At 35.9% G+C, this 27,202-nt stretch overlaps 1 protein-coding gene across 5 annotated transcripts in view; it reads right to left on the bottom strand.

Annotated features, from left to right (window-relative positions):
* STXBP5 (syntaxin binding protein 5) overlaps positions 1–27,202 on the bottom strand; it is a 171,217-nt gene that overhangs the window by 136,253 nt on the left and 7,762 nt on the right. For all 5 annotated transcript variants that reach the window (XM_049654494.1, XM_049654496.1, XM_049654497.1 and 2 more), the window contains exons 3-4: positions 8,408–8,489; positions 4,508–4,608 (exon numbers count right to left, since the gene is read on the bottom strand). In XM_049654494.1, coding sequence (XP_049510451.1) covers positions 4,508–4,608; positions 8,408–8,489 — 183 coding nt within the window. The remainder of the gene's footprint in view (positions 1–4,507; positions 4,609–8,407; positions 8,490–27,202) is intronic.

The raw sequence follows: 27,202 nt of genomic DNA, 5'->3' as shown, positions 1-27,202 counted from the left end.
AGACTCTCAATTTCTTTTTCTTTTGGTATTTCTTTTGGTATTTTCCTCAATACCAAAAAAGTGAAATTCTATCCAAATACCCACATTACATAGTTGTACAAGATGTGAATGTACTTAACACTACTGAACTGTACACTCAAAAATGGTTGCGATAATCAATTTTACATGTATTCTAGCACAATTTCTAAGTCAAAACTGGAAAAATCCATATTATGAAAAAATATAATTTAAATCACTACATATAGTTTCCATTATATTCACAAATTTCTACTACATTAAGAAAATTTACTTACAAAAATAAAACAATATTATGATAAAAAGTTTACATTATTTAACAAATGTAATGAAATGAAATGAAAAGTTATTTAAATTAAATAAAAATTTTCATAGTTTTCTACCTTTCCTAGTCTCAAAAGTAAAAACGTAAATGGCATAAAAATGAAATGGAGTAATTTAACTATTAAGTTGGCCGAATCCACTGTGAAATAAGGAGAAAACCAACTAGGCGACTCGTTATTGTACTTTGATGTCAAGAATAAAAATAAGCACTCTGGTAGTCATTAAAAATATTCACAAGATTTCCTGCTTCTTAAAATTGTTGGTGATGAGAGTGAAATGAGAGATGGCCATGATACTTATTCCCACAGCCCATGAAATAAGAGTGCAAGAGATGTGTCATTTCCAGGCAGAAACTTTAAGAGCCAACACATGCGTCACCACAGTCTCTTTCTCCCTCCTATAGTGACTGGCAACGTTGTAAAGACCGGCTGTTCCTTAGCCAGGTTCTGGAATAGTGGTAATGAAAAGGAACAGAGTTCCAGAAAACCCACAGAGGATGTATAGTATAAGCAAAAATAAATTGTTGCTGTATTAAGTCATTAAGACTTGAGTCATTAAGATTATAGCATAACCCAGACAGACTATCCTGATGGACACAGATATAAAAACTGAATGTAAAGTAATTAAAAAAAAAAAAAAAAAAAGGATAGATTCCTACAAATGTGGGAGATGGAAGGACTAGCAGGGCATGGCAAGATTTTGTCTCTTCCCCTACCTAGAGATAGGTGCTCTAACAGAAGGTTTCCATCCAGGTACAGATTACAGTCCTGAAAGAGAGCTCAGGCTGAGGGGCAGCTAAGTCTTGCCACCAAGGGTATGTTCCTAGAGCTGGAGGAAACCTCTACTGTGCCTTCCTCTCCCCATCTGTAGCTAAGTACGGAAGAAAGTGAGGCTCCTCCCAATTGCTACCTCTCTCCTTCCCGCCCCTTGAAGAAATCTGAACTTCAGCCTTGAGAGAATAGAAGTAGCTTCATCCATGAGACATCAAGCCCATTCCTTAACATTTTAGGTCCCATGGCTGCCATACAAGTCTAGCTATCCTAGAGGATCTCATGCTAAGGGGATATTCAAGGAACAAGTATTGCCCTAATGAAATCCAAGGGGAAGTTGAACTTTGAACAGGACCAACTAATTTCTGCTGGTCAGGTGGGTAAAGACTATTACAAAACTCAAAACCGGGAACTCTATCAGTTTATTTCATTTGTAACTTTTAGGACCATCGCATACAACTGTGCAGAATATGCCCTGCATAATAGCACCCAACCCAGGAAGGTAGTGGTGGACTCTGTGAGGCTGCATTCACCAAGAAGACAGGTTCCTTTTTTGTACTTCACACAAAGGTGCCTTCTGTTTGTCAAGATTGTGCCTACAGGCACCTTATAGACGAACTCGCCATTCTTTACCCACTTTTACCAGAATTTCTTGGAGACCATCCCTGGAAGCACTATTGAAGAGACTTACTTCATACCTGACCATCATAGGACTGTGACTATTCTGCAACCCGTTGAACTTCAGACCTTTCTGCATGAAGATATACCATAATAACCCACAGTATATGTTTGTGATTTTGGACCACATACTGCTACATTCCTGTGTCCCGGTGAGAAATATGGACAGGCCACTGGCACTGAGGTATCACAGGCATTCTTCTGTTGGAATTCTACATCCTGGTAGCACCAGCATCCTTCCAGTGGGTAGCAGATCACAACACTACATGGACCAAATGAAATCACTGTGATGTGCTAGAGTCCAGTTTCCTAACTTTGACACTCTTGATATTTTGGACCAGATAAACTCTTTGTTATGAGGGACTGACTGCTTTGTCACTGTAAGATATTTGGCAGCATCCCTGGCCTTTATCTACTAGAAGCGAGTAGCACTGCTCACCCCTCCCTCCTCTAACTGTGACAAAACAGGTCTATAGACATTGTCCAATGCCCTCGGGGCGGGGGGGTGGGGGGTGGGGGGTAAAATCACACCAGGAAGACAGCAACTCTGCTAGACCTATACTTCCATTTCCAGCAGGTGCTATGAGACTGACAAGATGTGCACTAGCACTAAGATGTCTATCACTGTCTCCACCTGCTTGATGGCATCTGAAGTTGATGCAGGACTCCCCCTGCGATCCAGGTGGCAAGGAGACTAAGGAATTCTGCCTGGCAAGTTGAGCCTGGCCCTATTCCTAGCAGGTAGAAAAGAACTGAACCTTAACTGTTTGCTTTTCCTGCCCTATGTCACCCTCCCTCCTTCCATTAACTCCTCCTTCAATTCTGTCCCTCTCCTGGAAGAAGCAGAACCATGACTCCAAGTTACTAAGATGATCTATCTTCCCAAGCAAGATGTAGCCCAACAGCAAATTTTGCTACTGATCCCGGCCAACTCTGGTCTCTGAACACCACACGGTGTAAACAGGTCTTGGTGTTGGCTAAAGAAGTCTGAACTGCTATATTCTCACCAGCCTTTTTAGCTTGCCTACTTTGGAGGGCCACCGCGGGCAAAAACCCAGACTTACAAATTGACCTATTTATATAACCTGAACAGATCAACATTTATCAAAGCAGGAATGGTCTGATCCTTGGATATGCACTGGGCAGTCTGATGCCTGGCTTTCACAGAAAACAGGGCCTAAAGACACTAACCTCACTGCATTTAGATACTACATAGACCCAGATTTCTTAACTTTGGCACATATACATATATATTCACATCTGCTCCTGCTTATGAGTGCGTGCACACACACACACATTTTTATATATACATCAAAAAATATATCTCATAAGCAATGGGGGGGGGCTATATTTTTTACTCTTATTTCATGCTGAAGTAAGTTCTAGATGAATTAAAGATTTAGCACAAAAATGTAACTTTAAGAGCATTATAAGAAAATATGGGAGGGGCTCCTGGGTGGCTCAGTCAGTTAAGCATCCAACTCTTGATTTTGGCTCATGTCATGATTTCACAGTTCATGGAATTGAGCCCCAAGTTGGCTCTGCACTGACAGCATGGAGCCTGCTTGGGATTCTGTCTCTCCCTTTCCCCCACTCACACGTGTTCTCTCTATTCCTCTCAAACTAAATAAATTTTACAAATTAAAAAAAAATAAAATATGGGAGAATGTTTAATCAAATTAGGATGGAAAAGGTCTAATATACGGTAGAATATTACTGGGCCATAAAAAGGAATGAAATCTTGCCACTTGCAACGACATGGATGGATCTAGAAGGTATAATACTAAGTGAAATGAGTCAGAGAAAGACAAATACCATATGATTTCACTTACATGTTAAATTTGAGAAACAAAACAAATGAACAAAAGACCAAAAAAACAGACTCTTAACTATAGAGAACTGATGGTTACCAGAGGGGAGGTGGGTGAGGGAATGGGTAAAGTAAGTGAAAGAGGATTAAGAGTACACTTATGATGAGTACTGAACAATGTACGTTAAGTGTTGAATCACCATATTGTACACTGAAAACTAACATAACACTGTGTATTCATTATACCGGAATTAAGAAAGTAAAAAACAAGGTCTTACTAATCATAGCACAAAGCTCACAAGTCATATACGAGATTTCTGTGACCAAACTGTTATACTTCTACGAATTTACCTCACAGATAGACTTGAATAAATGGATGAAGACATATATGTAACATAACATCACAACATAGCAGAGGAAACAAACAGCAGACCGAAAAGGATGTAAATGTCCATTGATGAAGACTGACTAAATTAGGGTACTTCCATACAATGGAATATCATGCTGTTGTGAAAATAACAAAGGAAGGCTGGCCTGTGTCCAATAGTTAACAATCAGATATATTATTGAGTGAACACAAATTGTAGAAGGAATATACAATGCCTTCCCTTTTATGCAAAAAAAAAAAAAAAAAAAAAGGAGCTATATACAGAGATTTTTGCCTACATGCACAGACTAAGTATTTCTAGAAGGACACAAAACAAATTTATGTGGTGTCTCTGGAGAGGGAAATGGGTCTGGAAAGGAAGGAAACTTGCTTTTTATTGTATATCCTTTGAAGTTTTTGAATTATTTTTTAGATTGTGCATAAAGTCTATCACAAAAAAATAAAATCAAAGAATAAAATTCAAAGAAAACATTTCAAAATAGAATAACAAATATCATATATAGGATAACAAAGAATTCTTACCTTTCTCTGCAAAATTTAAGTGAATGTAAAATGGCAGGTCTCTTTTGACGTAAATTCCATAAATGTAAGGTGTCATCAGCCAAGGCACTCACGAGAGCTCCCTTAAAAATAAAATGTAATACATTTTACACAGAATATATTTTGCAAACACTAAAGCTACTTAAGAGCTGCCAAAAAAAATCTTCCCAGACTTCAAAACTTTCTGCCAATAGGTTTAGTTTAGAGAAATATTTGCCTCACCCAAATTCTAAACAGCAGGTGTAAAACGGTGTGTTACATGTATATGTATGTGTAAGAAATGTTTTAACTTCAGTGAAGTATAATTTCGTATCTTATACACTACAAGCATACTAGAATCTAGTTGGATATGAAGGTTGATAACTAGCTATATAAAATTAGAGGTCAGACTATTTGGGTGGCTTGACCACTACCGTACATCTTCCTTGGGTAAAAGAAAAATACAATATGAAGGAACCTTCATATTTTATTTGGCTTAAGACAAATTCTTCTGAATGTACTATGCCTAGATCCTAATTCTACTACTAGAATGATACAGAAAATAAAGATACCATTTAGCACACTCTAACTTCAATATTTAAAGGGTTGAACAATCAACCAATTTAGAAAGTTAAAATATCTGATAGTATTAAATCCTGTTAACCATGGAGAAGAAAATCTCTGGTCCTAGGTGAGAATCACACAGGAAGCTCAGTCTCACCCGTGACCTGACAAACCAGAATTTTCAGAGCAAGGACCTCTGTGTATTTATAAAAGTCTTCAGAGGTGATTCTGATGTGTGAACAGGATTAAGAATCTCTGGACTGAGGCTGATTTATTAAGACATGCGCATGTTTTCCTCAAAAGAGTCAGATACTTTTCATCTCTACTGACAGAATAAATTTTAAAAAATGTAATATGAAGAATTTATGTTAATTTCAAAAAGGATTTGCAGTTCTAATCATTTAGGTTATTATGAGAAATTTTAAAATCTCCTTTTTTAACTTAAGAGTTTCTCATTTATCAGAGAGGATTAAAATAGCTCTAAAGGCAAAATTTACATTAAATCATCTCTCCAAGGCCTTTCCCCTTTCGCAATTCTATGGAGGCTACTCTATTGTGTAATTCCTACTGCTACATGACTACCAGTAAGCAGAAATAAAGTCCACATACTCTCCCTTTCACTAGAAAGCATCGTCTTATCTAATATCACTTTGAAGCAGGGATGCCTAGTGGCTCAGCTGGGTGAGTACCCGACTCTTGATTTCAGCTCAGATCATGATCCCAGGGTAGTAGGATCAAGCCCTGTGTCAGATACCACACTGGGCACGGAACTGCTCAGGATTCTCTCTCTTTCCCTCTGTTCCTCTCTCCCACTCACGCTTTCTCCCTCTCTCCCTAAAAAAAAAAAAAAAAAAAAAAAAAAAGAGAGAGATAAACAAAAATATATAAAAAATACATCACTTTGAAGCAGTGAAACTCAAAGGATTCAGAATATCAAAGATCTGTACTCTTCATTCTTATTTCCACCATAGTTTCACAGCATGTCAACTTCTCTCTCATGATGTACACACCGTTTTGAAATCTCAAGAAGAGATGTAGAGCCAAAATGGCAATAACAGCTTGACTACCTCCTCTGATGGCTCCTTTACCTATATATATGGTTTACTAAAAACAAAAGCAAATGCCTACTCTCAATGATCAGATTTCCATTATCTAACCTCATTTAAATATTCATATTTTGAAAAGCATTTTTAAAACAGTAACATCACCTTCAAGTACTCAAAAAGTAACATTCGAGCATGTAAAATAAAAAGTCACATCCAAGAACTCTATGATGACTCCTATTAAAAAGAACCCTGTAATACAAATGACAACATAAACTACTTAAGATTTCTAAAATTAGGTGTATAGGTAATCTGCAATATGTTATTTACATTGGTTCATGTACAGCTTCTTTTTTTAATGTTTATTTTGAGAGAGAGAGAAAGCAAGTGAGCAGGGGAGGGGCAGAGAGAGAGGGAGAGAGAGAATCTCAAGCAGGCTTTGTGCTGTCTGCACAGAGCCTGACACAGGTCTCAAACTCACAGTGAGATCATGACCTGAGCCGAAATTAAGACACTAAACTGAGCCACCCAGGTGCCCTGGTTCATGTACAGCCTTAAGAAATAATCTTAACACAAGTATAAAGATGGAGAACAGGTTAATGGTTGCCAGGGATTAGGGACTGAGAGCAGGAAGGGGCACAATTACAAAAGGGTAGCCTTAGGGAATTTCTTTATGATGATGAAACTGATCTGTATCTTGTTCAAGGTGGTCATTACACAAATCTGTATGTGTCATAAAACTGCACAGAACCACACACACACACACACACACACACACACACGAGTGCATGTAGAAATCTGGTGGTGAAATCTAAATAAGGTCTATAGTCTAGCTAATGGTAGTATATGGACGTTATTTTGCTGGTTTGAGATCTTACTACTGTTATACATAATGTTACTATTGGGGGAAGCTGGGTGGAGTACACACAGGACCTCTTTATTTTGAAACTAACTGCTAATAGAATTATTTCATAACAAAAGTGTTTTAAAAACAGGAAACTAATCTTGAGTCCTCCTAACAGGGTTCCACAATTTTCTATATTATGATTTCTTTTGTACTTTAACATTTTACAATACCTATTACACAATTCTACACAGAACAATGAAGTTTTTAAATTACACTTCTGACCCTGAAAAGCCTAAACAATTGCATATTAATATTCTGATATAAATAAAAACATTTAACATAAGGTTAGAGGTATCAAGTATTGTTTTTTTCCACTCATATATATTTAAGAATTTATTCCACGGAACCTAAGGACATGAGGGCAAAAAGAACGTCCACAGACTATCACCACATCTGAAGATAGAAGAGACTTTTCTGGAGTAATTTCTTATGACCAGTTTTTCCTGCCCATCACTGCATACAATAAACATCATTCTCAGTGTTGCTCATATTTTTAATTTTTTAACTTTTTATTATTCTTTTTTAAATTCCAGTTAGTTAACATACAGTGTTATATTAGTTTTAGGTGTACAACATAGTGATTCAACACTCCCATACCTCACCTGGTGCTCATCAGGACAAGTGCGCTCCTTAATGCCCATCACCTGTCCCCCATCCCTACACACCCTTCTCCCCTCTGATAACCATCACTTTGTTCTCTATAATTAAGAGTCTGTTTCTTGATTTGTCTCTTTCTATTCCTTTTGCTCATTTGTTTCTTAACTTCCACATATGAGTGAAATCATATGTTACTTCTCTTTCTCTGACTTATTTCACTTAGCATTATACTCTCCAGCTCCACGTCATGGCAAAAACTTTTTTTAAAACCTGCAAGCATGCTGTCTACACTGCTGATAAAATAGTATTTGTTTCCTGAGCTCCTTCCTAACTTTATACTCCAACAAAAAGAAAGGCATCATCAATTACTTGAACCAGTAAGTGACAAAACAAGAATTTTGGACAATAACCAGTTTCTAATGGATTTTCGTTTCCTGGTTATATTTCAAACAATTTATTAGAGAAGTACATTTTGTCGTTTATAATAAACTCAATCTCTAAAACCAGTTTTTTAACACAGATTTTAACGTTACATAACTTTCAATATCCATGAAATAAAACTTAAATGTAGCACCTTATTCCATTCTATTTGCAACACTGTCTTGAGAAACATCTTACATTATTTATGTAACTTCCCATGATGATGCCATAAAGTGAACTGCTATTAGCTCTGGTCTTTAAGAAATTCACTTTTGTACAAATATTTAAATACGAATGCATGCAAGAAATCTGAAAGACCAGATGTGCCCCTAGTTCATACATAAGTAGGACAGATTAAAGCAATTCACTAACCTCATTAATCAGGAACTGAAGCTGGATTACTGCAGCTCCACTGTCATGTTGACAATAACATTCTACTCCTGGACGACCAAAGCTGTGATTAATTTCATTAAGGAGTCTATAGTATGCGTGGGCTTTTTATAGCAATTGCTAAGTTATATAATAGACCAACATTCCAATGACCTGATATTCAATTCAGGCTTTTTACTGAGATTGAGATTCAGAGTTACATTTATTACACATCAATCAAATCAGCTAGCTTCTGCTCATAATCAGAAGTCTCAGAGATTATAGGTCTAGAAGAAATAAGTAGCTGTTCTTTCTAGAAAACAAAAGAACTATCAAAAACAACAATATACAGAACACAAAATATATTTGATACACTTTACTCTGGCTCAGGTATTTTGTTTTTCTTTCCCTTAAAATAAAAAGAGAAAAGATAGTTGATCTGCAGAACATCCAATTTTGCCCAAGACAGCAAACAAATCTGAAAAGCAGAGACATGTCATTTTAGAATAATGCTTTTGGAGCCAATCTTTTTAGTGGCATTGTTCACACCTATAGTGTTATTTTTCAATAGTGTAAGTTAATATAACCACGTAACTATGTTTGCAATTGTGGCATGTTATATTACCAATGAACATATCAATCTTTTACAACAGGCTTGAATACAAAATATGCAAACTTCTATGAATTTCCCCATGATAATAAAAATAAACACACATTTTCTGTGTCAGGCATTATACTAAACATGTCATATATATTAACTCATTTAATCGTCATAATCTATGAAGAATATATAGTTTCTCCCCTATGAACAATAAGAAACTGAAGCACAGAGGAATCAAGTAACTTGTAAGTCACACGACTAGAAAGCAGCAGAGGAGCGATCTGAATAAGCATTCTGGCTCCAGAGTCTATACTCTTAATACTAAGGTATGCTAACAACAAAACAAAAATCCAAACACTTATACAACTTACTATGTGCCAGACATTGTTACATGCTTTTTATTTTCATAAACTTGAAATAAGAAATTAGCCATTTTAACATGCTGCTAATCTACTTTTCACTAGTTAATAAATATTAACTGAAAATAAAAATTTATATCTAAAACTAAGATATGATGGGATTTAATAAAATTGTTAGTAAATATTAACTGAAAATAAAAATTTACACCTAAAACCAAGATATGATGGGATTTAATATAACTGTAGCTCTCTTTATACAATGCCATTATTCAGGTATATAGACTATTTCCTATATTCTATTAATACATGCCCCCTAGGGTTCTTAAGTAAAAATAATCACACTAAAAGTTAAATTCTTATTTTCTGTGCACCTTTTCCTTCTGAGTTCTAGAAGTTTTTCTAGGAGATATTTATTTTCCAGGGATTTTGTTCATTTTATTACCAGCAATTAATTGCTCTAATATTTCATAAACTAATAGACTAATCATGCATGTTTAGCTTATACTACCCTACTCTTTAAACATCTTTAAACTTTTACCATCACCATCATCGTCATCAGTATTAACAGTACTATTTTCACTACAGCAATTGCCCAAAAGCATCTACAGGAAGCTAGATTTCGATGGCTCTACTGGCACGGTACCAAATCACACCTGTTTGGCCGAAGAAAGAAATACCTACATCTCTGTTCATCCATTTTTTTTGTCAGGATGACAGCACAGACTCTGCCTTTTTAGCTAGCAGAGTGAGTCTAATTCTAATCCATCCAGCTAAATTAGTCTTGCTGGCACCAATCAGCATATTCTAAAATTCTCATTTTACATGGAGTAAAACTTCTCTTATTATCAGATGAGAAGTTCATGAAAAATGTGAGCTATTATGAAAAATCATACAAATTCTATTTACCTATCATATTTTTCAGAAATCATATATAATTTTGCATATCTTGTGATATTATCCAAACACTTCTAAATATTTTTTTAAGTGTTTAATGTTTCCTTGTTTTTGAGAGACAGGGTGTGAGCAGGAGAGGGGCAGAGAGAGAGGGAGACACAGAATCCAAAGCAGGCTCCAGGCTCTAAGCTGTCAGCACAGAGCCCGACGCAGGGCTCGAACTCACAAACCGCGAGATCATGACCTGAGCTGAAGTCAGACACTCAACTGACTGAGCCACCCAGGCGCCCCTAAAGTATTCTTTAACTGAATACTAGAGTTCAGAATTGTTTTTCTTAAATAAAACATAGCTATAACTACCCCGGTATAGGATTTGTGGTTTAATATTTTAAATGGAACTTTAAAAATACTGGCAATGCATTCTAAGTGTAGCATTCACATAGAATCTATTTCTTTTCTGATCATTTACTGTTATACATACAGCATCAGAGAAATTTTAGGTGACTGACCTTCATGAAGTCCAACCCTCTGGGGCGCCTGGGTGACTCAGTTGGTTAAACAGCAGACTCTTGACTTTGGCTCAGGTCATGATGTCACGGTCTGTGGGATTGAGCCCCATGCCAGGCTCTGCACTGACAGCACGGAGTCAGCTTCAGATACTCTTTCTCTCTCTCTCTCTCTCTCTCTCTCTCTCTCTCTGCCCCTCCCCTGCTCATGTTCTCTCTCTCTCTCAAATAAATAAACTTAAAAAAAAAAAACCCTCCATTTTGTATTCACATCTCATCAGTTTATATATTCTTAAAGTGAACTAATTACTTGATTATAACATCAAATATAACAGGCACAAACAGATGTGGGAATACACAGAACCGATTCTTGGTTAAGTAAAGTATAAGCAAACAGCTCTGCTAATTAGGGCCCAATGGTTTGAAAACTTTAGCATGCTGTGAGCATCAATCAATAGTTTATTCATAGAGACTGGAAAGTATCTGTAAGTCCAGGAAGTCGGTTATATGGAGGTCAAGAAAGGTTTGTTCTTACTCTATGTATGGCCAGAAAAACTGCACTTTTTTATGACATTAATATTAATATAGTCACAGCTAAGATGATAAATATACTTTAATAAACAAGAAGCACTTACTATCTACTAAGTTTTAGGCTCTGTATCTTAAATACATAACTGTACTTAATCTTCACGGTAACTCTGAAAGGTAGTTATTATCCATATTTTACAAATGATAATTCTGAGGCTCAGATAAGTGCTTTTTCTCAAGGTTACTACTGATTTCTTTCTTTTTTCCTTTGGATAAGGTAGTACTATGCTGCAGCCAGCCCTGAAGGATCTTGATACTATAAAAGTCCCATGTGTTGGGGAAAAAATCCTAAGTCATTACTTCATTGTAACAAAAAGCTTAAAATAAAATTTTAAGGAATGGAAATTACTTACATATAATCAAAAAATATTAGTTTGAAAGACTGTAAGTTCCAAAGCAAGTAGTTCTCAATCCAGGCAGTGTGTCAGAATCACAGCTCTACTGCAAATTTACTAAACCCAAATTGCCTGAGAAGTAGCCTAATTAGGTATCCTTTTTTGTTTTGTTGTTGTTGATGTGCCACAGGAACATCTGAGGCACAGTGAGAATTAAGACACCTACTTTCAAGTCGGCTCATATGCCGGCTCCACCAGTGCTTGCTGTGACCTGAGAATCACTACAACGCTCCACTTTCTTATCTACAAGATGCAGATACCTATCTAGCCTAGCTTGCAGAACTATGATGAGAATTACAACCACTGAGAGTGTACTTCCCAAATGGTAGCCATTATCATTATTTAACTGGTATATTCACTACTTTAACAAGAATTCAAGATACCCTACAGTTGACATATCATAATGTAAGAAAAAAACAACTTTGACTATATTAGATTCCTAATATAGTTATACCTATAATTATAATGGTGTCTGCTCCTTTCTATATGCAGCAATCAATTATAAGACAAAGGCAAACTGCAAGGCTACAGTGAGTATTTCTTGCTGTCAATATAGCTTACCTTATAATTCTGAACTCCAGTGTACTCTTTTTAAAATGGTCTGATCTTCCTATAATGGATACCTTTAGTCTCTTTTTTTTGTTGTTTTGTTTTTTTGTTTGTTTTTACTGCTCGCCTATCAAGAGCTAGGGTATCTACCTAATCCTACTGTCATCTTTGTCTCTGGAGTAAACCAACTAATTTATATGGCCCATGACACAGGCCATAAACTGCGTGCACAACTACTTATGGGTTTTGTCCAAACAAGCACCATCATAACTCCTGAATAAGAGCTGCAGAAGACAAGACTAAAACAGGTTGAAATCAAAGTATTCGAATTTAGGTATGAACCTCTAAGCAAGCAACAGGGAGAAAAGAAATAATGAAAAAAAAAAAAAAAAAACAAAAACAAAACATGATGAAACTAGCAATTACTGAAGAATAATCAAAAAGAGGTAATTGGAAAGATAAACAGAAAAAAAGACCAAAGCCAGTTAAACCTTCTATAACATTATATAATCAAATTCAAATTCAAAATAAACATTCATTCAATTGTCTAAATGGGTTTTTTTGTTTTGTGTTTTGGAACAGGAGGAAGAAAGGAGGAATTAGGGAGCCTTTAAGTACATCATCACAGTAATTAACATTTATTAAACACTTAATATGTATCAAGTACTATATATGTATTAGCTTACAAGAGTACCTCTACTATAGGCTCTGTTGTTTACAAAAGAGGAAACTGAGATACAACAAGGTTACTTAAGGCCATCCAGCTACTTAATAAAGAAGCTGGGTTTGAACCCTGGCAATCTAAATCCAGTACCCACACACACATATATGCATACAAATATTTATATATAAATCACCAAGGCTTAATTCACCAAAAAAGAGCCAATTTTCACATATTAAAAGAGGACTTTATCTCCATTTTGACCTTAATCAGTACTTTCTGTTAAGTTCTTCTTTCCAGCTTATCTTCTAACTCAAGCAAAGGACCCACTGGGCAAAGCATCCCATGATGGAACCAAAACTACCCCTCAAGCAACAGGGACTGCCCCAACACCAGCAAGAGCTCACAGAATTGACCCTGAGACAATGATCAACCTGACCTTTACTGCCCACCTGCGTGTACCCACTGAGGTTTGTCCCACATTTTCCTGAAGTATTTTAAGCACACTGAAGACAGTCTGAGACTCCAGCCTGCTGTATTCCCTGTGGTAGCCTCATGGAAATAAATTCCTTTCCTGTTTCACCACCGCTCGTCTCTCTGCTTTGATTTTGTCAGAAGAGAGTGGTCGGACCTGGTCTGTCTGGGACTCCCAACAGCCAGGTGCTCTTGTATCCATGGGCCTTGGTTAGAATGTAAATGTCACTTCCCGACTTGCTTTCACTCATTTTAAAACCAGGGAATGAAAACAGAAGAAACATCTACAATATTTTTTACCTGAGTACAAAATAAAGTCAGACTGGTCTAAAACTATAAAATTAGACCAAATGCAACTTTTAGTAGCAAGTAAACATTATAAAGGCAACTGGGCAAAAGCAACACACCAATCAAACAATGTTTTCCAGGGACAACCTCGGTGGCTCAGTCCTTTAAGCACCTGACTCTTGATTTCCACTCAAGTCATGATCTCACTGTCCTGGGATTGAACCCTAGCGTGGGGCTCCGCACTGACAGCATGGAGATTGCTTGGGATTCTCTCTCTCCCTGTCTCTGTGCCTATCCCCAGCTCATGTACTTTCTCCCGCTCTCAAAATAATAAACACTAAAAAAAATTTTTTTCAGACTCATTCCTCATGTTAGTTCACGGTAACAAATACCTACTAATTTTAATAGTAGAACACTATAGCCAAGCAGAATTAGCAAAAAGCTGAGTTCTCTATTCTAATTATAGTCAAATTTTGAGACTGCCTCCTTACAAATGTTTTCATGTGTAAAATGATCAGCCTACAAACATTTTAGAGACTGAAAACTACATGAGAGGAACTGTTCTTACCAAATTAAGCAAGATATTAAAATGAGTAAACAACCCTATCCTTCAAAAGCCCATAGAATCAAAGACTTGTATTAGTAGAATAAAGGACAAAAATCGCATGATCATCTCAGTGGATACAGAAGAAGCCTTTAACTAAATCCATCCCCCTTTCATGATAAAACACTCAAGGAAAATGGAACTTCCTCAGCCTGACAAAGGGCATGTATGAAAAACCCACAACTCACATCATACTTAATGCTGAAAGATTAAAATGTATACTTTCCTGTTAAGCTCAGGAAAAAGACAATGTCCACTAGTGCTCACCATTTCCATTCAACATATGCAGGATGTTCTGGCTGGGGAAAACAGGCAAGGAAAAGAAATACAAAGTGTCCAGACTGGAAAAGGAGGAAGTAAACTAAAACTGTTCTACTCATAGAAGACATGATCTTGTATATGGAAAATTCTAAGGAATTCCCTAAAACAAACAAACAACAACAACAAAAAAAACCCAACTGAACAAATAAAGGTTGTGATTGCACAATACAAGACTACACAACACAAGATCAATATACAAAAATCAATTGTACTTCTATACATTGGCAATAAACAATCTGAGAAGTGAAATGAAGAAAACAATTCCATTTACAATATCTCAAAGAATAAAATACTTAGGAACAAATTTATTCAACAAAATGCAAGACTTGTACGCTGAAAGCTACAAAACATTGTTGAAACAAGAGCGAAGTGAAAAAACACCCTATATTCATGGAACAGAATAATATTCATCAAACTGATCTATAAAATTAACAAAGTCTGTCAGAATCCTAGCTATTTGCAGAAATTGACAAGTTGAGTCTAAAATGAGATTAAAATTAATGTGGAAAGGGACCCAGAACAGCCAAAACAATCTTTAGAAAGAAGAACAAAGTTGGAATACTCACATTTCCCCAATTTCAAAACTTAATACAATATTACAGTAATCAAGACAGTGTATTAGTATAATTAGCTACCGTATGGCTAGATCAATAGAATAAACAGACAACCGAGAAATAAACATTTATGATCAATTGACTTTGACAAGGATGTCAAGACAACTCAATAGAAAAAGAATACTCTTTTCAACAAATGGCCTTAGGACAACTGGATATTCACATGAAAAAAATGTATTTGGACCCCTATCTCACACTATATAAAAAATACTAGCTCAAAATGGAGACCTAAATGTAAGAGCTAACATTATAAAACACCTAAAAGAAAACATACATCTTTGTGACCTCAGATAAGGTTGTGGTTTCTTAGATATAATACCAAAATCATAAGCCACAAAAGAAAAAACTAGATAAACTGAACTTCATCAACATTAAAAACTTTGTGTGTTTCAAAAGACATCGTCAAGACAATGAAAAAAAAATCCATAGAATAGGAGAATTTATAAATCACGTATCTGATTAAGGATTTAATATCCAGAATATAAAGGGCTTTTACAATTGAATAACAAAAAAAAAAATCAAATTTAAAAATGGAAAAAAGGAGGGGCTCCTGAGTGCCCCAGTCAGCTGAACGTCTAACTCTTGGTTTCAGCTCAGGTCATGATCTCACAGTTTGTGGAGTCGGGCCCTGTGTCAGGCTCTGCACTGACAGTGCATATACCCTGCTTGGGATTCTCATCTTCCCTCTCTCTCTTTCTGCCACTCCCCTGCAAACACTCTCTCTCTCTCTCTCTCTCTCTCTCTCTCTCTCTCTCTCAAAATAAACCAACATTTAAAAAATAAAAATGGAGAAAGGATATGAATAGATATTTCTGAAAAGAAGATACACAAAGAGCCAAAACATAAATAGATGCTCAACATCATTAGTCATTTGAGAAGTGGAATCAAAGCCACAATAAAATACCGCTCCACCTCCTCTAATATGATTATAAAAGACAACTACAAGAGTTTGTGAGGACGTGGAGAAAGGAGAATCCTTGATTACTATTGGTAGGACTACTGTTAGATGGTGCAACCAACTCTGGAAAATAATTGGCAATTCCTCTACGTTAAACAGAGTTACCATATGACTGCAATTCCACTCCTTCAGGAATATAAACGAGAGATGAAAACACACATACACACAAGACTTCTACACAAATGTTCACAGCATTATTCCTAAGAGTCAAAAAAGAGGAAAATCCAAATGTCCATCAACTGATTATTAAATAATAAGCAGTGTATTTATACTATGAGATATTCAGCCATAAAAAGAAAGGAACCACTAATACATGCCACAATATGGATAAGCCTCAGAAACATTATGCTAAGTAAAAGAAGCCAATCATAAAAGACTACATATTACATGATTCTATTTATATGCTATGTCCAGAATAAATCCATAGAAATAGAGAGTAGGTGAGTGGTTGTGAAGGACTGGGTGAAGAGGGTAAGGCAGGACAACTGATACTAGGTATGGGGTTTCTTACTGGCATAAAGAAAATGTTCTGAAGTTAAGAAATGCCAATGATTGCATACTCCGTGGATATAATGAGAAGTCCTGAACGATATACTTTAAAAGGGTGAATTATATGGTATGTAAAAATAACTCCATAAAGCTGTTATACAAAAGAACAATCAGCTTGTATGAATGATAAATGATAATACAAATAGGCAAAAACAAAAGACAGAATTTAAGGCAGGAAATGATTGCAATTATTAATGGAACAAGTTAAAACATTATATTCTTTTTTTTTTAATGTTTTATTTATTTTTGAGACAGAGAGAGACAGAGCGTGAGCAGGGGAGTGGCAGAGAGAGAGCGAGACACAGAACACAGGCTCCAGGCTCCGAGCTGTCAGCACAGAGGCCAATGCGGGGCTCGAACCCACAAACCGTGAGATCGTGACCTGAGCCGAAGTCGGTCGCTTAACCGAATGAGCCACCCAGGCGCCCCTAAAACATTATATTCTTAATGTTTTAAGAATCCAGTCTTCCCTTTAACTAGGATTTAAAAATATCTTTCAGAAGCAATGAATGAATTTCACTATTCAGCGACCTAACTGAAATGCAGCATAAAAAAAGGAAAAATAAAATCACACTACAGTTTAGCATTTTTGCAATTAAGCTCATTTCCTTCTGTCCTGCACTCAATTTTCAAACATTTTTATTTCGTTCAAGATTTAAACACAGAAAGTATTTAATGGATGAGAAACAACAAGAAAACCCTTTATAAGCTTTTAAAATTCCATGAATCTGTAAGGTCAGCTTATTCATTTTATCTTTCGATCATTTGTGAGGCTGGTATCACCATCACAACAAAAATTTCTCTTACTTTAGTCTTCCTCCTGGGATTTCTACTGTGCTATCAGCGAAGCCGAATAAAAAAATAGTCAAAGAAGCAGGCAATGGGACCGTAGCCCGCGGTTAAATTCTTAGAGGACAGCTCCTAGGCAAGTTTTCGCTGCTCTCACTATTGCTGTGTATTATACACATATTTTGACAACCTCTACTTTTTATGAAGAATGTGAAAATACCAAGACTGGTATATACTTAGTAAATTATTAAGATCTTTCAAGATTATTTATCTTTTCAGAGAATCTGTTCATCAATTCCTGTCTTTGGAAAAAAAAAAAAAAAGGAAAGAAAGTACTGGCATTATTCCAACCTCTACAGGAGTGACACATTCACTTTTCCAACCTACGACTGGAAGACTGGAAAACATAGAAAATGACGGAAAACAACTGGAGAACTCTGATATGCTGTGCAGTTTCTGAAAATACATTTATATTCTGCAAAGTTTAAAGATGAGAATACGGATAATTAAACTTTCTATGAACCCTTAAGTGACTAATAAATTATCCTACAGTATTATACATTTAATTATATATTATTGTGTGAAAGTAACTTCCATTGAACACATATTCTGCTAACAAACCAAAAACAGTCTTTCAAGTGTAAACTGTTCATCCCTGCCACAGTAAAATAAACCCAGGAGGATATTTTAATCCATCACAAACTCTGACGATTTCCACTAACCCCTGTTGCCATTTCTTTCAGCACATTCGTGTACTTTCAGCAAACAGAGTAATTCACGCCTCTAGTAAGCAAGCCTTCAAGGTGTTGCTACTCTCAACTGGCTTAACACTCTGAATAAAAGCTCAGTGGATGATTTTTATTTGTAATGGCTTAAGTCTTGAAGAAACTTAACCATAATGTGATTATAATAAAGTTAAAATCTAAACACCACCATAATGTAGTCAAAGAATATTGATGAAAGCATTCTAAAAATGAAGAGAAGGAGCTTTAACATCAGACCAACTCTACCAGGTAGTGTAAAAATAAACAACAATCACTTAGCAGCTGAGAGATTTCATTTCTTTGTTCCACACTGTTATGAGGAATGAATGAAAGTCAACAGATAAAAGCAGTACATCATACGTGTATCCTCGTCAAAAAATGGAAATATGTCAGATGAGCTGTGATATATAAGGCAACCTATGTGTGCTAGTTTTCTCGTCAGTGAATGCCTCACCTGCCTCCTCCACCTGATCAGCGTGATAATCACCTGCAAGACTAAACTTTTTCAACTTCCTATTAAGATTACATGGACTTTTTTTATTGCTAGTCCCCATGTCCAGTGACATGAGGCTAGGATGGGGAAACACTGTAATTCAATCCTGCGACTCCAGTTCGTTCCCACCTTCATAAATATGTCCTACCAGCTTCACAGCTGTGTCTCCAAAGGCAATGGTATAGCAAAGTGTCAGCTTACACACACTGCCCAGAACATGTTTCTTATCTACCATCTGCCTCACTAAGAATACCGCTACCCTATCTGTCGAACATTTGGCCAGTATTTCTCAATTCTGGCTCTACATTATAAGCATCCACAGAGATTTCACATAAACATGCATAGATGTCAAGCCCCACGCCAGATTCACTCAATAAGAATATCTACAGAAGAAATCCAAGTAAATGTCTGGGCATTGTTTGTATATTTTACCTTTTTCAGCTCCACAAGATATTCTAACAGATAGCCATGGTTGAAAAAAAACAACAACAACAACTGGAAAACCCTATGAGCGTAAATAGAATTAAGCATTATCTTCCATAAAAATAAATTTACATATGAATGATTCAATAAGTAATTTCTCAGACTTCCTTTCTTCAAGTGGAATAGTCATGAATCCCCTTAATATCTGATCAGAAGTGTATTTTCCAAACTTCTAATAATTTGCTTTTATCTGAACTAGCTTCTAATCAACTTGATAGGAATGTGGTCAATGCAAGAACTTAGTATATCTTTACCAGTTTAACACAGTGAAGTACATTTCATTTTGTATTTTTTAGAACTATTAATGTATTTGCAGTACAAACAAAATCTTTGTCAAATAACAATTATTCACACTGTTATAGTAAAGTACCCCTATTCTTTACTTTCACCTACTTGACAAACATCAAATTTAAACCCTCTTTAGAAGATCATGTATTTTTTCACCTATAAAAATTAATACAGACTTTCAGTTTCCGGTCCAACACGTAAGAAATTTGAAATCTGCCATTCCATCCTAACAACAAGGGAAAAGCTGAACAGACTAAAAATCAACAACTCTTCTTAGATCCCTAGGACAAGTGAGGTGACAGGGCAAAACGCTGGCCCCAAAACTGCAAAGACAGGCCGATACCATGAATCACAACTCACCAAAACGAACCAGCCGGTAAGACACCTCCACAGGAAACAGTGCCAGGGTAGGAAAATCCAAACTATAATCGATGAAATGCTGGGATCTTAAAGTAGAAAAGTCTGAAAGTCACAAATCCCTGGGCACCCAGTCATGAAGGAAGTGGGGGGGAATCCTTATACTTTCGTGAGTTTTACCTCAAAGAGCTCCACCAAGTTCCCACAGCAAATATCTGAGAAAAAATCCCCTCCTGCTTCCAGCAATGGGTGGGGGAAAAGCAACCATTTTTTAAATACACTGGAGCACTCTGTTCTTCACAAGATCTGCCCTCCAAAGACACAAACCAGAAGCCTAAACTGCTAGGGGTTTATCAGAACAGCGCTATGAACAATAGCCAAATTAAGGAAAGAGCCCAAATGTCCATAGACTGACAAATGGATAAAGAAGACGTGGTGTGTGAGTGTGTGTGTGTGTGTGTGTATACAGGAATATCACTTGCGATCAAAAAGAATGAAATCTTGACATTTGCAACAATGTGGATGGAACTAGAAGGTATTAACGCTAAGTGAAATAAGTCAGTGAGAGAAAAACAAATATCATGGTTTCACTCATATGTGGAATTTAAGAAACACAACAGATAAACATAGGGGAAGGGAAGGAAAAATAAAATAAAAACAGAGAGGGAAGCAAACCATAAGAGACTCATAAATACAGAGAACAAACAGAGGGTTGCTGGAGGGGACGTGGACGGGGTATGGGCTAACTGGGTGATGGGTATTAAGGAGGGCACTTGGGATGAGCACTGGCTGTTATGCGGAAGTAATGAATCACTGGATTCTACTCCTGAAACTCAATACTACACTGTGTGTTAAGTAACTTGAATTTAAATTTTAAAAAATTAAATTAAAAAGAAAAAGAACTGAACTGACCAGGTAGAAGGGAAAGACCCAACTCGAACCCACTCTAGCCACCCTAACTTACCTGGGTCACCTGAGATTCACTTGTGAAGTCCACAATCCAGAAGCAGAGGCTCACTAAAAGACTAAGACCTTCACACCTTACCACCAAAAATGAATCTAGATATAAACCCTACGCTCTTCACAAAAATTAACTCAAAATGGATCACAGACCAAAATGCAAAACTATAAAAGTCCCAGAAGATAACATATGAGAAAACTTAGGTGGTCCTGGGTATGACGATGACACTTTAGGTACCACGCCACAGGCACCATCCATGAAAAAATAATTGATAAGCTGGATGTCTTTAAATTTCAAAACTTGTGCTCTGTAAAATACGAGGTCAAGACAATTAGAACATAAGCCATAAACTTGGAGAAAATATTTGCAAAAGACATCCAAAATATACAAAGAACTCTTAAAACTTAACAATAAGAAAATGAACAACCCAATTGAAAAATGGGCCAAAGACCTTAATAGATACCTCACACAAAGACATACAGGTAGCAAATAAGTATATAAAAAGATGCTCCACATCATATGTCACCATAGAAATAACTGCAAGCTAAAACAAGGATAATCAAAACAGCCCAAATCTAGAATGACAACATCAAATGCTGGTAACAATGCAGATCAGCAGAACTCCTGTTCATTACTGGTCAGAGAACAAAATGGTATGGCTGTTTTAGATGACAGTTTGGTAGTTTCTTAGAATACCAAACATACTCTTACCATACGTACAATCTAGTAATGACGCTTGTTGGTATTTACCCAAGGGAGCTGAAAGCTTATAGCCACACAAAACCTGCATAAGGATATTTATAGCCGCTTTATTCACAACTACCAAACTTGGAAGGAGCCAATACGCCCTTTAGTAGGCGGAGAGCTAACTAAACTGTAGTACATCCAAACGATGGAGTATTACTCAGCGCTAAAGAAATGAACTATCAGCCATGAACAGACACAGAGGAAACTTAGATGTTAAAAGTGAAAGAAGCCAATCTGAAAAGGCTATACATACTATATGATTCCAACTATAGGGACATTCTGGAAAAGGCAAAATTATGGAGACAACAAAAAGATCACTGGTTTCCAGGAGTTAGGGGAGAGAGAGAGACGAATAGGCGGAGCACAGATTTTTAGGCAATGAAACTACTCTGTACGATATTCAATGGTGGATACATGTCATGCATTTGCCAAAACCCATAGCATATACAACAAACAGCAAGAGTGAACCCTAATGTAAACTGTGGACTTTGGATGATTATGTGTCTGTGTAGGCTCATCAATTGTAACAAACGTACCACTCTGGTGGGGGATGTGAATAATAAAGGAGGCCATGCTGAGTGCAGATAGGGATATGTGGGAAATCTCTATTACCTTCTGCTGAACCCAAAACCTGCTCAAAAAAGTCTATTAAATAATTAATATATTAACAAAACCCCAAAACTGTTCAAAAAATAGCCTATTAAAAATCAATATATTAATAAATGAAGTTAGCCACATTCTCATGATAATAAGGGTGGACATACTTAATTTTACTGCTCACTCACAATGTTAACATCCTGCTAATGTGCTATTTAAGCAAAACTATAACGTGCACTATTTCTGCAGTAAAAATTTAATAAAATGCTACAATTAACTGTGAAAGATATATAGATCAACATTTAAAACTTCCTTTATTCAACACAATTGTAATATTTTGCAATAAATGCCCAACAATATTTGAAAAATTATGTCAGTTAATTGCTTTCTTTTCATGTGAATCAAAGGAAGATCAAAACAAAAAACAAATTGTAGCATCCACACTAACTTACAATTAGAGTATTCACCAGGTCAAAAGAGACCTCTAGTTACCTCTTCCACCATTATTTTGGTAAGAATTTTTTATTATTTGTAAGCAAATTAAGGTTGTTGAAAAATATTCATTCTTATTATGTCCTGCTTTGGAATCAGGATGGTCTACAAAGGGGTCAAAATGAATTATATTTATTTTCACAGGAAATTATGTAGAATAGCTTTTGGTATATAAATACACTCTTAAACGAACCACTTGTTCAGTCTACAAGAAATACAGTCATAAATAGTGGTCTGGGTTAGAGAAACAAAAAAGAATGTGTATTCTGACATATCAAGTAAAAACCATCTTTCATCCCGGCACCCATTCTCAGATGCTTAATGGCTAAGTTCTTTTCTCAAGTACGGCAAAGTGAATTTTAAAGAAAAATACAGCCCATTATGAAAAATATAGTACAAAGACTGAATAGATGGAAAAATCTGCTCCAACACTTTTTCTCCTTTTCAAAAGACAAAGAGAAAAAATACACAAAAGGAAAGCAATTTAGCAGAAAGTACTGCAATAGCTGGTGCCACTGGATTTATAGTCACCTTTGGCAGAGCACTGCTGTGAAAAAGCAGAGGTACCGCTATTACAAGAAAAGATTACGTACTTTCGAGAAAGGGTAGGATTAATCACTCTCCAACAGACAACCTCACCAGGAAAACTTCAAAAATTCTAGATAGCATTTACTGAAAGGGAAACAAACAAAACACACCAGGGATATAAAAAAAAAAAAAAAACAAACAAAACCCTAATTTAAAATAAAAAATCTCATCATTTAAGAGTAATTACCATATAATTTCTAAGACTATATATTTTATAAATTCCATGTGCTAAGCAAACCTTAATTTTCAAATGAAGAATTATAAAACCAAAAATATCAGCGAGTTTTTAGTTAAAAACCCTGTATTTTCCACTGTAAGGGAATGTAAGTTACTCTTGATCAACATTCATTTTTAAATCATAGCACCAATAAAGAAGAACACTCATGGGACACCAGGGTGGCTCAGTGGGTTGAGCATGTGACTATTTGGCTCAGGTCAAGATCCCAGGGTTGTGGGATCAAGCCCGCATTGGGCTGCACGCTGGGCATGCTTAAGATTCTCTTTCTCTCTTTCCCTCTCTCTTTCCCTCTCTCTCCCCCTCACTCCACCCTCCCCCTCCTGCGTGCTCTCTCAGAAAAATAAAAGGAAATATGCTCAGCATGTCATCAATTCATTTATTTGTCTTATATAACAACCTCCAAAAGGACTAACACCAGTTGGAGAAATGTAATCAAGTAGAAATTAGCTTTATTTACTGAATAAAATGATATCTACACTTAGTGCTACTTGACAATGATCCAGTGAGCAACTATAAGAAATTTTCAAAAAGTGGGATCTAATTTCAGTTTTCAATTAAAGTATCACACATTCTTCCCAAGGGACATGCAATGTATTTAACTCTAAAGAAGGTAACCATGCACCCGAATTTGCTTCTAGGGGTTTTATGAGGTTTTTTTATATGTTATTTTTTAGGTTGTTTTCTTCTACTAATTTTTTTTATTCAAAATTTGCAGACATCCACAAAATTGCAATATTTTAATAAAATGCTTACTTTCACTTTTATCTTTTAAAATCTAAATATAAATATTTCTACATCTCTGTATAATATTAATGAAAATATAAGAAAAAGCTACAAATGCAAACATTTTTAATTAAAATTAGGTAGTAAGGGTTCAAACAAGCTGAATACTTCAATAGAATTGATGACTGAACTGCCCCCAAAAGATGCCCAACTAAGCATCTTCATTATCATATTAATTATAATTCACACACACACACACACACACACACACAAAAGGCTTCTGCCACAGGATCAAATATTTGTGAAAGTAATTTAACTTAGCATACAGAAGTACTATATATCATTAAGAATTACTTTTTCTTAAACTATTTTCTATTTATGACTAAAAGATTAAATTTAAACTGATACCGCAAGTATAATTTTTGAAACTTGACTATAAAAATGTCGGTAGTAGTTCCTTCCTTAGCATTCCTCTCCACTAATGATTTAAAAGCAAGGCAGCCTGATGAATTAAAACAGGGATTGGCAAACTTCAGCTTGTGGGAGAAATCCAGTCCCCCGTTTTTAGAACTAAAGTTTTATTAAAACAGATCTATACTCCTTCCTCCCCATGTCTGTGGATGCTTTTGTGCTAGACTGGTAAAAAAGCTAGTATACTTACTATCTAGCCCTTTACAGGAAGTCTGCTGACTCCTGAGCTAAAGAATTAGATTTAGATCCTCGTTATTTTAAAGGCATGCGAGCATACAAACACACCCATCTCATAGTATGATCTTTCGTAGACAACCTATGAGGTTGATCATTTAAGAATCTGTATTTCTGGGGTGTCTGGGTGGCTCAGTTGGTTGGGTGTCCGACTTCGGCTCAGATCATGATCTCGCAGTTCTGCGAGTTCAAGCCCTGCGTCGGGCTCTGTGATGGCAGCTCAGAGACTGGAGCCTGCTTTGGATTCTGTGTCTCCCTCTCTGCTCCTCCCCAACATATGCTCGCTCGCTCTCTCTCTCTCTCTCGCTCTCTCTCAAAAATAAACAAACATTAAAAAAAAAAAAAAAGAATCTGTATTTCTTCTGTTTTAGAATTGTATACCAATACTTTCCAGTTTCTGGACTCTTGATAAAACAGAGGATACTGGTTAATTCTGATTTGCATTGCTTTAGACTCCACCGCATATTTTCATATGCTATAATGTTTCTGACAGTTTGTTTTAAAAGAAAATACCACTCAATGTTATAATTTCACAAGGTCTAATTTTAGCCATTTAAAATATAAAGAATGGTAATGTAGAAATTTAGATTTTAAACATTAAATTAAGAAGATGGCTAGATGGGTGGAACCAGGGATGAAATTAAATCAAATATACATCACAGAGACAAAGGAACTGAGCTTTAAAGATAAGAATTATTTTAACAGGATAAAATATATTCTAGACTTAAGGAATTGCTGAACACATGGCCCTCTGTGAAAGAGTGAGTAGTAAGAAGTAACCCGTGTCAACAATTCTTTCCCCTACTTACCTCCACAGCCAAAAAAGGAAAAAAAAAAAAAAAAGTTATGCAGTAAACATAACTCATGTCCAAAATTTCTTTAAAATGAAACACAAGAGTGAAAGATTAAAACGACTGGGATTACTAAATCGAAAAGTGGGTAACTACTAGGCATTTAAATTCACCAAAAATGTTAAAAATTATACAATATGGGGAAGATAACCAACTTATCTTTCTTCTGTTGCAGATAAAAATTAGATATACTGTGGTTCAAATTAAAGCATAAGTTAATTAAATTACAAACATAAACATCTTTCTACCTACGAAGAATTCTGAGTAAATCAGAAGGTGCTATTTCTTGGAATGATTTATGTCATACGTGACTAAGGGAAGAGAGGTCTATCGAGTACCTTCTGGTAGTCTTTCATGAACTCTTAGTTTATTGCACATAAATCAAGGCAAAAATCACCTTGTTTTACTTCCTAAGAAATTCTGTAGTACTGTATTATGTTTAAAATCTATCTTAAAATCTATACTATTCAAATATAGTAGTATATTTAAATACATAATATTTGAACACAAAGTAGTGATATAGTAAAATACCCTTTTTCTATATTATTCTCTTATATTCTAGACAGATTTGTGTAGCTCAAACCAAAAACATTTCATTAATCTGTAATCCTCAAATACTGAGTATACCTTCTTATGATCATAATATGCCAAATCACTGAAGAAAAATTCTCATTTAAACATTATAAAACAAAACAATACTGACACTCGTTATTAATTTTCTTCTTGTAAATAATGTGTCACTTTCAATGCATGAAGTTAAAACCAAAGACAAACAACCAAAGCTTACCTTTTAGCAAAACTACGCCATCGTCCAATTATTTACATGTATATCACTAGTTACTACTACCCCAAGTAACCATATGATTACCAAATTTAACACCCAAATTACATACCAACAATTCAAAGTCTCTATATTCAATCTCTTATATAAAAATTAATGAAATCACGTGATAAGGAACTGTGAAAATTAGTAATGGGAACCCTCACTAAAATGGATTTGGGAGGTTTTGGCAGGGGGAGCTCATATCCTACCACTCATCATCAACTGCAGACCTAACAGGAAGAGATGGACTTGACCTTGCAGTCCCCTCTATTCCACTACTCCAGCTGGAGGTGACAACTTTTCTCATCCCCCCCCGCCCCAGGCAACAGCTCCACCAATGAGAAGTCCCACAATTTGAATTCCTGGTTTACTCCAATGGACTGGTAGATCCTAACTGCCTTCCCAACATCCTTTTCTGCTTAAAAAAGGGTGTCTGTCCTTTGTTTACCTGCACTTGCCTATCGTTTTATATGTGTGTGTGTGTGTGTGTGTGTGTGTGTGTGTGTGTGTGTATATATATATTTTTTTTTTTTTTTTT

Source organism: Panthera uncia (genome assembly GCF_023721935.1).
Source record: "Panthera uncia isolate 11264 chromosome B2 unlocalized genomic scaffold, Puncia_PCG_1.0 HiC_scaffold_24, whole genome shotgun sequence".
Classification (NCBI taxonomy): domain Eukaryota; kingdom Metazoa; phylum Chordata; class Mammalia; order Carnivora; family Felidae; genus Panthera; species Panthera uncia.
This window is presented reverse-complemented; position numbering and strand designations above follow the sequence as displayed.